The following is a 14,569-nucleotide window of genomic DNA, read 5'->3' as shown; positions in this document are numbered from 1 at the left end:
TGTTATTGAGGGTTGATGATGTAAGACTGGGTTGGAGACAGGAGTTTGGCTGGCCTGCTGGTTGCTCCTATTTTTGCGGAGTGGGATTAGCTCTGGCCTTTCTCTGGTTGTCCTGGAACATTCTGGTCTGTCGTCGACTTAGTAGACTTCCTAGAGGCCCTTGTGTGCAAGGGATAACTCCAGCTGCAGACCCTTTACATGAAGCTCTTGGCCATATGCCAACAAAGCCCAAATGGCACATTACTGTATGGTGAGTGTTGCAGAAAGACGCAGGTTCATGTAGGAGTATGATGACAGATGGATTGTTGGCTGCAGTTACCAATTTCTTGATTCAGATTTTTCAGTTTGACTTAACACCAGCCATTTAAGTTTAGAGTCTAGGAAGTAAAAACACTGCACAATCATTTTTACAAAAATGCTTTATTTTCCTTGAACTCTCCGCCCGCAAAGGTTTGGAAATGATCAAACCATCAGGTGTTTCTTAACAGTATGAAAAATCATATTTTGGTGCCAGAGCCATTCAAGGTTTAATCAAGTCGGAGTTTCAGGTTCAAGTTGAGTAAGCAAGGCTTCCACATTCATGTTGGAAGGAAACAGTGGAAGAACTGAACATTCTTGAGACATGGCTCCACTGTGGTAGATGAATGATGCTATGTGTGGTTTTGCGGCGGTTTAGGCTTCACGCAAAAGAAAACATATGCCTGCAAGTTAACTGTGCAAACACGGGGTTAGAAGAAGCCACGTTAGAACATGAGGTTTGTGACACGCATCAACTGTCTTAGGGATCCACTTTTTTTTGTTTACACTTTGTGCAAATGGAATCTTTGAAAATAATTATTGTATTTTTGCTTCCAACTCTATTTGTCAGTGCAATACCGCGAGGTTCTTTGACGCTGAGACCTATACGGCATTCGACACTGATGGATCAGAGACTCTTCATAAATGTTACTGGTTTTCATGAATATTTAGAGTCACTGAGACAAAATACTCATTACTCCAGGGACATATATATATATATGCTTTGAAAAAAGAATGCATCTTCTTGGACAAAAGAGGATATTAGCAGACCATTCCTACCCCTCTAGACACCAAATGTGAACACGCATCCATCCATGATGCCCAATGTTGCATATATGTAAAACAGTTCCTTTTGTGTCTAGCTATGTCACACATTGTATTCGTTTACATTGGATTGTACAACTTTTCTTTCAATTACTCAACAATATGACAAATACAGATCGAAAAGCAAAAGGAAATGAAGTGTGCAGGTTACAAAAGAAATTAGGCAACACATAAGGGTGTATCCTTATCCTGAGATGATCCCTACATACGTACACGTTCCTTTACACAGGAACCTATTTTATCTCATACAAATGGTCCGCAAAAGACCCTTAGGCTGCAAACAAACATTTAACTTCAATCTGTTTGACCAGTAACGTCTACCTTGCAGCTCGGCCCTCCTTCAGAACACTAACAGCGGCCTGTAATAGAGGGATTATGCTCTATAGCTAAGCCACGTTATTCCAAACCAACAGTACGCCGCTGACCGAATGTGCATGGCGCAACATTCCAGTTCACTACAGTTCACCATTAACGTTACAAACATACTACAATCAAGCCACTGATGCGGTCTCTCCTGTTTACATGTAAAACACATAATTATCTATTTACAAAAGCTATACATTTCTGTATAAGCTACAAATGCATATGGACAGAACTAATTATGAGTCTAGCTGTCTGATTTTAAATAATAATTTAGATATATATTAAGGTATTTTTGTTTTAAAACAATTCAAAGCTGTTCTTTTTTAGGTAATCACTGTCCGAGTTGGTACTGTCTCTCACACCAGGTCAGAATATAGAGAAGCAACATTACCTGGTTTGTATACCATCTTACAAGAAAAACAGGTGTAAGAGCTGGGAAGATGGTCTAGTGTGGGAACAAACAAATGGAATCATAGTAGGTATGCGAATGATTCACATATGCTTCACAGAAAGTTTACTTCCCTTTGTTGACCTCTGCAGGCATTGATTCCCTTCGTTTGGGTATTTCCCTATCTTTGCCCAAGATCCTGGCATGAAAGGAGAGATCTGCAAAGGGCCAGCTACCAAAATGAGCAAAGTTTTCAGAAGTTAAGGAGAAGAGATATTATCCCGCTGCAGTAAGATACAGTAAAGCATCTGACTACAACAGCATGTAGATAAAATGTATGAAAGATAAATTAACGAGACCCACGGGGTAGCACTTTTCTACATCTGTATACACCAAGCTACTTGTTTAATGAGCTCATTTATGAACTGTGTCAGGGTGGACCAGTGAGGGCAAGAGGGATTAACTAGCATTTTAGAAAAGCACCCAAAAATACAGATCAGCCTTTTGTCAGACATGGGGAATGAATGCAAGCATATTCATCAAATATTGATGCTCTTCAACACATCAGTTTGTTTTCCACAGAGAAAATAATTAAAGATCATGGAGAAACTCTAAATCAGTATCCAATGATGGCCACTAAACACTAATCTCTGAGTATGGCCAGCACCCGACTGAAGATGCTAGATAAATATGAAATGTGAAAAGTGATTGATTGCAAATGTCACAGATAAGAACTACACATTCAACCAGTGTCAACCAAGACCCTGTTTTGGTCAGAAACCATAGGATCTGACATGGTAAGACTTTTGGCTTAACTGCTGGCCATGCACTATTTCAGTACGACACGTCAATTATTTGGATCTCTGCAGGGGTATTGGTGGTCTTTTGAGTGACACCGAGAATCCTGCTGTGCGACAGGGTTTCTGTCAGATTCAGAAACAGCAACACCTGCTCGTCTCATGAATGCTTGCTCCTTTGCGTGTGCATGCCAAGCTTCACTCTTTGAAGACACGCTCATCCCTAAGGGGACTGCCATCACTCTCAACTTTTTCTTCCTTGTTGCGTTTGTTCTTTTTGTGCTTGTGACGCCGGTGTGTTTCACCTTCTTCAGTCTCGTGTGTTTTGCTGGGGTAGGAAACATATTTAAGTGAGATGCATGGAAAAAACCACAGATGTGCAAAAAACACACTTTTGCTAATATATGGGTTATCAGCAGCTAAATCATTCTATTGGGTTAATTCTATCTATTCAGACTACGCAAGGCGGCCTCCCAATCTCTGAACAATACCCTGGCATCTGTGGAGTTCTTTATTAATTCCATGATGTGGTACAACCAATTCAGATAAGTCTCAGTAACACACCTACTGTATATACAGCATATGCCTAATTTCTGCAAAAAGTTACCACTTTTTTTTAGTATTAACATTCTTTACGGATTAGACGCCGTTTTGGGTCATCTACCCAGAAATAACATATTGTGTACAAAAAACGTATCACAACCCTTTACTCCAGTTTTATTTATGCATTGTGTGGTCCCACCGACTATGATTTTTAGAGGTAGCACTGCAGACCTTAATTTGTAAAAATAAATAAATAAATGCCTCTCTTTTACCGCTGCTGGATGCCGGAGTTGCAGTACAGAAAGGCCCGCCTGTCTTTATTCCAATTTATGCGTTTTTTTTCCCGCCATCTTACACTTTGTTGCTCTTTATCTCAAGGTAGCAAGTTATTTTATTATCCATGCTCTCATCCACTGTCACTGTTTTCTGATCAACCTTTTTCTTCCTCCTGTGTTCTCTATTTTCTGCAATCCACATAATTGCTCTGGGTCAAAGTCAGATGATGAAGAACACATCTCAGTTCACAAAAAACTAGTGATCATGCCAACTAGCTAAAGAGATTAAGCACTGTACCAGTGTCTATTGATTCTCCTCATTTTGACTTGCCTATCTTTCTCCCCTGCTGTCTAGTAATGCCGCTAACCCACCCTTCCTCTTCCTAGTTACCAGCAATGCCATCACCCAATACTTCCCTCTCTTGATCCCCTGTAATAAACGTGTGTCTTTTGTTTTTTCCACTTGAGTTTACTCTCCCCTTTCCCTCCACCATTCAGAACGTCTACCCTCGCCTGAAAAATAACCTATGTTTTCTAGGTCAATTTATAGGTGTGTTTTAAGGGTGTGCAAAATCTCCCCCCCCCATAAATTCCAGGAAAATTACACAAAATTATGGGAAATTTACACTAACTGAACTTTGGGGTATCACGAATGAAAACCGAAAGTGAAAGCATACTTCACATTTAAAATCAGCCCCCCTGCTGCAAAATAAAGTATGTGAAATTTCGTAAGGACATCATTTCCAAGATTTAGCATGATTTGCGTAACGTGAAATTGTGGAAATTACACAAGTGCCACAGAAAATTTCGGGGACACCCAGTATTGGTGGAGGGAGGTTGTAGGAGCCGTCACTGCAAGTCAGTAGAGGGAGGAATCCCAGAAAACACACCACTACACATGAACTAAAAAAGGCGGTATGGAAGAGCTAGCATCGCGTGTCAGGGTATGAAAACAGGAGGAGAAAGGGAACAAGACAACATTATTTATCTTTGGAAACATTCTTTTTGGTGAATATTTTACCTAACCGCAGATTCCTCACCTTCAGAATATCCCCAGCCACCAGACCGTTCCTGCCTGGCAGTAAGTGGCATTGTGCTGCTCCGTGAAGAGTTCTTTCTGCCTTGAAAGCGACAAACCGAGCCTCGAAGGCCACCCGTGTACACTGATGTAATTTTCTTTCATGACTCTGTTTGCGTCCTTGGACGTAAAGCACAACAGTGATAAACAGTGACAGTGTGCAGAGTTCTAGATTTGGACCTTATATGAGATCATTCCACAGAATGGGGAAGAGGACAGTTTGGAAGGAATCTGCGTTACCAGAAAGAGCATTACTGAAGGTGATAACTGCAGATTCCTCACCTTTATAGATAACAAAGCAGTAAATCCCAAGGTGGTGGGTGTGTGGAATGGCTCAAACCAAAAATTCCTGAAGGACCAAACGGGCAAAGTGCCTTTCCCGCCAGACCAAGCTGTCGAGGTAGTACTGCTTTGTGAACTTCTGTCACAGCCTTATAAATGTCAAGTACAGGTACCTAACGTGCCAGCACATGGTAGCAGTTTTGACCCGGTTGGAGTGGGCCTTCAATCCTACCGGAGACTGCTTCTTGGCCAGTGTGTAACAGATCTTGATGCAGAGGACTAACCAACTTGACAAAGGCCTTTTCTGTCTTGTCTTTCTTTGCCCCAGAGAACCACACAAAGATCTGATCGTCCAGCTGAAGGTCTTTGAGGCAATCGATGTAAAAGCGAAGATTTCTTTTAGAGTCCAGCTGACGGAGTTTTTCCTCTTTCAAGAGGCGAAGCAAGCCAAGAACATTAGAATAATGATGGCTTGTCCAACCTGAGAAGATGTAACAACCTTAGGTAAAAAGGCCTCCTTGGTTTATAGAACCACTTTGTGGGAAGCTGGCCTGGTGTGTGGTGGGTACCCCCAAGGTACTTACACCTTATAGTAGGTCCATGTATGCCCTATTAGTGTAGTGTAGTGTAGTGTAGTGTAGGCAGTGCCTAGAAACCAGACTCTCTAAAGGTAGCTGTGGATGAGCAGCCGAAGCTTATCTAGGAGACATGCAAAGCTCATGCAATACCACCATAGTCAAACAGCACTTTCACAAATGAAAGAAACCACACAGTGTTACAAAAATAAAGGTACTTTATTTTAGAGACACAAATACCAAAAACTACTAGAGAGGCAATACTCCCTTAAGAGGTAAATAACACTAAATATATACACTAGTAGTTAGAAATAGGCCTAAGAAATGTTAGAAAACAGTGCAAAAAAGATAAACCGTAGTGACCCTAGGGGGAGCACAAACCATATACTAAATTAAATGGAATGCGAAAACAGGATCCCCACCTAGGTAAGTGGAATGGGTAGAGGGGAGCTGGGGGTACTAGAAAACCACAGAGGTAAGTAACACAACACCCCCCAGCGACCAGGAAAGCAGGAGTAAATAACGGGATTTTCACCAAACCACCCAAAAGGAAGAAAAAAAAAGACACCCAGAGAAGACTGCAAGAAAACCAGTGGTGGACTCCTGAAGAAAGAAGACCTGTGGGGAGAGGGGACCACTTCCAAGAGTCACAGTGGAGTCCAGGAGGAGTAGGTGCTACTACCCACCCAGCTGTACTTGCAAGAGCTGGTTGACGGTGATGAAGATCAGGTAAGCACTGCAGCCCTGGAGCCGGAGAAGAGTTCCTGATGAGATGCAGAAGATGACCCACGCTGGAAGGAAGATTGCAGATGGGTGTCGGTGAAGAAATTCCACCAACAAGTCTTGGCAAAGGCAAACACGGGGTTGGCGGAAAAGTGGTGCTGCCAGGGACCAGCAAGGCCCAGGAGGACTCAACCTGGGGAGGAGGGGTTACAGGGGACCCTCAGCACTGCAGGGAGTACACAGGAGCAGAGGCACCACCCACAGGAGTCCCACAGGACAGGGACCGTGGAGTCGCAGCAGGAGCCCACGCAGCACTACGAAAGAGGATCCCACGCCGCAGGAGGCTGGGATTTGCAGGAAGGAGTGTTGGGGGCTGGAGCTACATGTTGCCTGAAGATCCCTTGGAGGAGATGCAAACAAGTCTTGGCAGCTGCAAGAGACGTGGTGCATGGGGGGGGACTGTCCTGCGTTGGAAGGCAAAGGCTTACCTCCACCAAAGTTGGACAGCTGGCAGAGAGGACCAAGAGGACTACTCCGGACCACCACCCGTGATGCAGAATCAACACAGCTAAAGATAAGGGGAGATCCATGCAGCTGGTCATCGCTTGCTGTAGGTGCCTGCAGCTGCAGGGCAGTGACTCGTTCACTCCAAGGGAGATTCCTTCATCTTCTTGTGCAGGCTGAAGAGTTGCTGTCTTCTGAGGATGAACGGCCGGGGAAATGTTGCAAAGCTGGAAGGAGCAGTGGAAACAGTTGCAGAAGAGTCTTCTTCGTTGATTGCAGCGTTGTCGGTTCCTGGAGGGTCTAATCGCAGTTGCAGTGGCCAGAAGTCGAAGAGGAGGTTGCAGAGGAATCCTGCTGGAGTCTTGCAAGCCGCATCTGAGGACCACTCAAGAAAGAGACCCTAAATAGCCCTGAAAGGGAGTTTGGTCACCTAACCAGGTACGCACCTACTAGGAGGGGGCTCTGACGCCATCTGCCTGGCCTGGCCACTCAGATGCTTCCAGAGTTCCCTGCCAACCTTGGAATCAAGATGGCAGAACCCAGGGACCCTCTGGAGGAGCTCTGATCACCACCCCTGGGATGGTGATGGACATGGAAGTGGTCACTCCCCTTTCCATTGGCCAGTTTCGCGCCAAAGCAGGGACTTGGGGTCCCTGAACTGGTGTGGACTGGTTTATGCACGGAGGGCACCAAATGTGCCCTTCAAAGCAAAACCAGTGGCTTGGAGAGGCTACCCCTCCCAAGCCAGTCACACCTATTTCCAAAGGGAGAGGGTGTTACCTCCATCTCCCAAAGGAAATCCTTTGTTCTGCCTTCTTGGGCTTGATCAGATCAAGCAGCAGGATGGCAGAAACCTGTCTGAGGGGTGGCAGCAGCTTGGGCTGCCCGGAAAATCCTAGAAGACTGGTGGCAGCAATGCTGGGGGTCCTCTAATGAGCCCCCCACAGTGCATGGAATCATACTTCCAATACTGTCAACAATTGGGGTATGATTCCGACATGTTTGATACCAAACATGCCTAGGTTCGGAGTTATCATTATGTAGCTGGACATAGGTAGTGACCTATGTCCAGTACACGCATAAAATGGTGTCCCCGCACTCACGAAGTCCAGGAAAATTGAGCTGGAGTTCATGGGGGCACCTCTACTAGTGCAGGGGTGCCTTCGCATACAGGCACTTGCACCCTGCCCTCTGGGCTAGGAGGGCCTGCCACAGGGGTGACTCACAGTGGCCCGGTGATCTGGTAGTGAAAGGGTGCATGCACCCTTTCACGCAGGCTGCAATGGCAAGCCTGCAGAACACTTTGCATCGGCTCCCTATGGGTGGCATAATACATGCTGCAGCCCATAGGGATGCATGCCCTGGGTACCTATGTACCATATACTATATTTACATGGGGGTATCAGTATGCCAAATGTGGGGTGAAAAAGGGTTCCGGCAACCAAGTTTAAAGGAGAGGGCATAATCACTGGGGTCCTGGTTTAGTAGGATCTCAGTGAAGACTGACAAACAGGCCAAAAAGTGGGGATAACCATGCTAGAAAGAGACTACATTCCTACACACTTTGTCTAGGAAAACAGTGGTATAAGGCATCTGCACCAAGAGGGTCTGGAGTTCGCTCACAAGATGAGACAAAGTCAATGAAAACAAAATTGCCTTCAGAATCAAGACTCGTACTGGAAAACTGTGCCTGGGTCTGAATGGTTCGCACATGAGAAAAGTAAAACAAAATGAAGATCCCACTGTGGCATCATAAAGGGTTCGGGAGGAAACAAGCGAGTCAAACCTTTTAAGAACCTCATCACAAAGGGTGATCAGAACAGCAGTGTTGGGTCCGGTAAAAGTAACTATGCCCAATGCATGTCCATACTGGGCCTACATTATAGTAATAATAGGACATCCAATAGTCCATCCAGTGGTCTGGCCTGCTATGGGTCAGTACTGCGGGTGCCACACCAGGCTCCAAACATGTTCTTGCAGGCAGTTTACACAGACTTAGTAGAAGGATGCTTGGCAGACAAAATTACATCCACAACTTCAAGAGGAAGACTGAATGCCGTCAACGGCAGCTGCTAATTCTCCACACATGGAAGTGAAGTTTGTGCAGGTGCAGAACGTTGCCCTGCTGCTGTAATAGGAGGTCCTCCCACAGTGGTAGCCTGATCGAAGGACAGGCACTCATCTCAAGAAGCTTAGAATACCACACTCTCCCAATCTGGAGTCACTAGAAGGATTTGGGCTTCATTGTTCCTGACCTTCTTCCGAACTCTGGGTAGGAAGAGAAGTGACAGAAAAGCGTACACGAGTCTTGTGTTCCACTCTATCTGGAATACGTTTCAGAGAAAGTCTTCTTGGAAACTCTAGCATGCACAAGTATTGACACTGCAAGTCCTCTTGGCCAGGATTCTCCAGATTGCTGGATGATGCCACCATTGAGTGTACCCATCATTTTGATCCACCTAGCGCTGCCAGCTAAGCTTATCTGCCCTGGAATTCAAAGATCCTGCCAGGTGGTTCACGACCAGGGAGATGCTCTGGCACTCCAGAGGGGAAGTGCCTCCTGACAAAGATCTCGGGACAACTTTTGCTTGTTGCAATACCACATGGCCGTGGTGCTGTCCATAAGAACCTGAACCAACCTCTTTTTGATGGACAGAAGGAAGGCCTTCAGCGGCAGGCAAATGACCTGCAACTCCACCAGGTTCATGTAGAGACAGGTCTCCAACAGAGACCAGATATCACTAATCTCCACCTCCCCCAGATGATCTCCCCAACCCAGCAGTGACCCATCTGTCACTACCATCAGCTCTGGGTGAACCACGTAGAGGGTTTCTGTCGCAGGTCCAATCCCAATTAGACTCCAGGTTTTTCTTCTCTGTTGCAGTGTCAGAGAAGGCCCCAAGAACTCGGGGTGCATAGGGGTCAGTTGTGGAATCGGCTCTCTGGCAGGGGAGCAAGGGCAAGGCCACAGGGTACCCCAACATTCTCGCAACTTCTCAGGCTGGGAGTGGTGGGATTGGGACAATTCCTGCTTGGTCTTTTTGCGCTTCCATTTGGACTCTGACTTATTGGAAGGCTTGCATCTCTGATTACCTGTCACAGGAACATCCTCGAGAGCAGGTCAGAGCCCTTCACTTCGAACAGAAGTGGGGCTTCCAAGGTTTCTTCTGGTGTTTGGTGACAAACAGCTTTGCGCAACCCGATGGTCTTTAGGTTCATAGGGGCACACTCCTCGCAATCATGAGCCAAACCCAAACACCAGAGGCAGACCTCCTGAGGATCTGTCACAGATATCTATTTGCGAAAATCCATGTAAGGCTTAAAACCTGTAATTTTATACAGGTATATAGCCATTGCACACTGGAAATAACTTGTCAAACGATGAGGAACAAGTTGGGAGTGAGCTCCGGATCTACATACAAAGGCTCAGAAAAGGAAAATGTTACTTTACCCAGTATGCATCTGTTTGTGGCATGTAGTGCTGTATATTTACATGCTCTGAATACTTACGCCATCTAATATTGGGTCCAGAAGATTGCATGTTGTTTTTCTTTGAAAAATATTTTGAGTCACGAGGTATAGTGATTCCTCCTCTTGCTGGTAATGCCAATGGGCATTGGCACCGTTGTTAAATTGCTTTCCCGCAGGTGGGTGACAATGGAGTGTAGTGGAAGATAAAAGACACGAGATGTCCATGCAAATGAATGTATGAATAAAGGTGAAGATACTGCAACGGCCACAGGTGTCTGGGGAGGAGGGCGGGCGCATGTGAATCTACAGCACTACGTGCCACAAACAGATGCTTACTGGGTAACATTTTCCTTTTGATGGCATGTGTGGCTGTAGATACACATGCTCTGCATACATTGGAAAGCAGTGCCCTCTAAAAGCAGTAACCTTTAGGTGTTGCAGTGGTCTGGAAAAGTGTACGTAACACTGCCTGTCCTACATTAGCTTGATGGTGCGTTAACACATCAACACAATAATGTTTGGTGAAGGTGTGTGGTGTAGGCCATGTAGCTGCCGCTATGGGAATATTACCCCCCCGCCCCCATGGTTGCTCCTTTTTTTATTCTTTTTTTTTTTTTTACGAGGGGAGTGAGCTTCAGGAGGAACAAGTAATAGTGTTTTGGCTTTACCATAGCAGGTCTGGATACTTTTTTCAATCCATCTGACTATGCCTCTTTTAGACACAGGGTTGCCTTTGTGTGGTGTTAAAAAAGCAACAAAGAGCTGTTTGGTCTTTCTAAAGGTTTTAGTTTTACCAATGTAGAACATAAGCACTCTCTTAACATCTAGAGTGTGGAGAGCTCTTTCAGCAACAGAATCTGGTTGTGGAAAGAAGATTGGCAATTTGATAGATTGGCTAAGGTGGAATTTAGATACCACAATTGGTAGTAATTTAGGGTTGGTATGAAGAACTATCTTATCCTTGTGTATTTGGAAAGCAAGGTTAAAGCCTGGAGCACCCCATCCTGTCTGGGAAGCGTATGTTGTTAGTATGATCAGAGGATCAGGGTCTAGGAAAGGCCGCCCCTTTAACAGGTTGTTTTTGTTCCACCACTGCAGAGAGTGATGGGTGCGGATGTCACCAGATCTTCCAGACGATCCTGTGATTGAGAGCACTAAGGTGCTAGACATTCCTGCAACGGACGCATGTGCAGACAGGAATTTGGTACTATGGTGATGCAGGAAGCCATCATGCCTAGAAGTCTCATGACACATCTGACTGTGACTGTGACTTGGTGATTGGGGCAAAAAATACAAAGTTGTGTTTGAAAGTTTGGCATTCTTGCTGTACTGGGATCAGCAAATCCCATTTGCATGCTCAGAACAGCCCAGAGATAGGGCTGAATCTGATGAAGCTGAAGATGAGATTTTTGGAAATTGATAGTGAAGCCTAATCGATGAAGCAAGTCTATGGTGATTTGGATGTGATGTAGAAATAGTGTGGGAGTGCTGGCTTAGATAAGCCATCTAGATATAGGTACATGTGAATATTTGCTGCGTAAGTGAGCTGCTACCACCGCGAGACATTTTATGAACACCCGTGGTGCAGTACTTACCCCAAAGGGAGAAGTTTGAAGTGGTAATGATGCCTGCTATCACAAATCTGAGGTATTTGCGATGTGCTGGGTGTATAGAGATGTGAAAGTAGGTGTCCTTCAAGTCTAGCGCTGAGAAGCAATCGCCTCGCTGAAGAGGGATCACATCCTTAAGTGCTACCATGTGAAAATACTTTGACACAATATAATAATTTATCGGCCTGAGATCTAGAATCTGCCTTAATGACCTGTTTCTTTTTGGGGGGGGGGCGTACAGGGAGTATACTCCTGTCCCTTGATGTTGTGTAGGAATGGGTTCTATGGCTCCTTTGTTTAAAAGACCCTGAACTTCCTGTTTGAGCAGAATGAGGTGTTTTGGAGAAAGTTTGTGAGTGCGAAGGGGAATGTTTGGAGGTGTGGAAATGAGCTGCAGACAGTAATCATGTTGGATAATATCCACCACCCACTGATCTGATGTTATTTAATGCCAGGCAGGGAAGAACTGTTATAGGCATCCCCGACAGGTGTTGAGTAGTCAGGGAGAAAGGAGAAGAGAGTCACTGTTTTGTGGCAGTTGAGAAGCCACGTGGGGAGCTGATTTTGTCCCTTACTTTATTATTGTTTACCCTGTATGACCACTGTAGAAGCCTCGATGGGAAGTTTGCTGTCCTTGACATTTGTGGCAGGAGGACGATGTGTCTGTTGTATAATAGCTGGTGAAAGGACCATGTGCAGTGGTTGTTTATAAGGCACCCTTGATTAAGGCACTTTAGTATCCTTTTTCATCTTTTCAAGTGCCTGTTAGGCCTGTGGGCCAAAGAGGTGCTTTCTGTCAAAGGGGACATTTAATATGGTCTGTTGTACCTCAGGCTTAAAACCGGATATGCATAGCTACGAATGCTGGTTTAAACGGATGCTTGTATTAAATTCTTCTGGCAGCTGTGCCAGCTGAATCCAACGCACACCTGATGAAATTATTTTAGATAAGTTGTCCCTCGCTAAATCTCTCATGACTTCTATTCCTTTGCTCCTGTGGGAGGTATTGGAGAAGTTCTTCCATCTCGACCCATTGGACACAGTCTTATCTGGCTAACAGCCCTTGGGTGTTTGTTATACGCCAGTGGTTGGCGGCTTGGGCTTCAACCCATTTACCTGAGGCATCTACAAGCATGCTCTCTTGTCAAGAGTTGGAGCATCACTGGCAGCTTGAGAGTTTGCTCTCTTTCTAGCATGGAGAACACCAATGAATCCGAGAGAATTTGACTTCTGATGAAAATCCGGACTGAGAGAGAAGCCTTATATGTTTTCTCCACGTGTGGAGTAATGATGCGTGCCCTGGCTGAATCTTTAAAAATGTCTTCTGAATGCCTTAACATTCCCTTGGGGCGACAAAAGCAAACAAACACAAATGATGTTCCGCATTCCGTCCATCATCTGTTTTTGCATTAACATTCCCTTGACCACTGGGAGGTGCTGTGTTGTCCTGAGAGAGGTGCAGAGGGTTTCGAACAGGAAATCATCCTCAATGAGCTCCTTATCTAAGGGTACCTGTTGATATGTGGCCCCCCTCCCTATAAGCTTCTGAAAGGAGGTGGTATCATCTGGGGGAGATGGTCTGGTGGGGTAGACCTCTGGGTCGGTGTCAAAGTGCGGATCAACATCATAGGTTCACCAAGGGTCTGTGTACTGGGAGAAAGGGAGAGTGTTGCCCCCTGTTCCCTGATCACCCGTAAATGAGTGGGGGGGAGTCTGAGGGGTAATGTCCCTGGGTTGCCCTGTGAATGAGGAGGTGAGGGTGGAGGAGGTGAGGGTGGTGGAGGAGAGGTAGGTAGAGGAGGGTGTGAAGCAACAGAGTTTTTATCCATCCTCTACTGTTTGGCAGGAAGAACAGGTACGTCAATGGCCTGTGCAAACGAAAACTGTCTTTTTGATGGGGTAGTGACAACACCTTTAACTAGGACACGGCCAGTCTGTGGCTGCATATGAAGCTGAGTCTGTTTAGTATTGAGATGCTGCTTCATCTTACGGAGGATGAGTTCAATTGAGTGGCTCGGCTCCGAAGGCAGTGAAGTTTTCAGTTTTTTTCCACACCGAAGCACTCTTATGTTTCGAGTCCGTGCAGTGGCTGGTTGCACTGGTCTTTTCGGCGCTGAAGTGGTCGGTGCTGAGTGGGAGCCTGAAGCTGCCGGTGCCGAAGCAGAAACCAGTCAGCTTGGCTCCGAGATGGTATGTTTAGGCTTTGGTTTTGGTGCCGAGCTCGATGCAACCGAATGGGTCTTTTGGAGCTGACCATGGCCTGACGGCAGTGGTGACCCTATAACCTTTGCTTCAGTGGGAGGTGGTGGTTTCTTGGGCAGAACAGGGGTGTCTGTATTCACTGTACACTGAGCTGGAGGGAGATCTCGTGTTCGGAGGACTGTATCTATATCTGACTCGGAGTCCTCGACCAAAAAGGCCTCCTCCTCAGCCTCCTTGTAGCTCTTGTTCCTCCTGCCACCCGACATCTTGTTCTTTGAAGATGTCTGAAGTATCCTCCAGCTCTTGTCGCTGTATCTCTCGAAGGAGGACTCTTCAGTCCCGTCAAGTTTTTTATTTTTATTTAAATGACTGGCAAGCCTTGCAGTCCTCTTCTCTGTAGTCTGGAGGCAGAGACTGCAAACCTGGTGATGGTCAGTGCACAGGAACTTCGAGTGACACTTAGAACAGAAACAGAAGGGAGTCCATTCCATCAGGAGTTCATTCTCAAGTTGGTCGAATCAAGAAAATGGCAGCCCAAAGGGCCTCTGTCGGAGCAAGTCGATCCGATGAGTGATTTTTCCTTGTCCCGAAACGCAAGGAATTGAGGTGCACCTTCAACAACAATACTGATGGTGG

At 45.8% G+C, this 14,569-nt stretch overlaps 1 protein-coding gene across 3 annotated transcripts in view; it reads right to left on the bottom strand.

The window, feature by feature from the left end:
• Positions 1–404: 404 nt before the first annotated feature.
• LOC138261609 (pre-mRNA 3'-end-processing factor FIP1-like) overlaps positions 405–14,569 on the bottom strand; it is a 201,380-nt gene continuing 187,215 nt past the window's right edge. For all 3 annotated transcript variants that reach the window (XM_069210742.1, XM_069210723.1, XM_069210732.1), the window contains exon 16: positions 405–2,998. In XM_069210742.1, coding sequence (XP_069066843.1) covers positions 2,869–2,998 — 130 coding nt within the window. In that variant the 3' untranslated portion in view covers positions 405–2,868. The remainder of the gene's footprint in view (positions 2,999–14,569) is intronic.

This window comes from Pleurodeles waltl, chromosome 2_1, assembly GCF_031143425.1.
Source record: "Pleurodeles waltl isolate 20211129_DDA chromosome 2_1, aPleWal1.hap1.20221129, whole genome shotgun sequence".
Lineage (NCBI taxonomy): Eukaryota > Metazoa > Chordata > Amphibia > Caudata > Salamandridae > Pleurodeles > Pleurodeles waltl.
The sequence above is the reverse complement of the archived record's forward strand: the minus strand, read 5'-3'. Positions and strand labels throughout refer to the sequence as shown.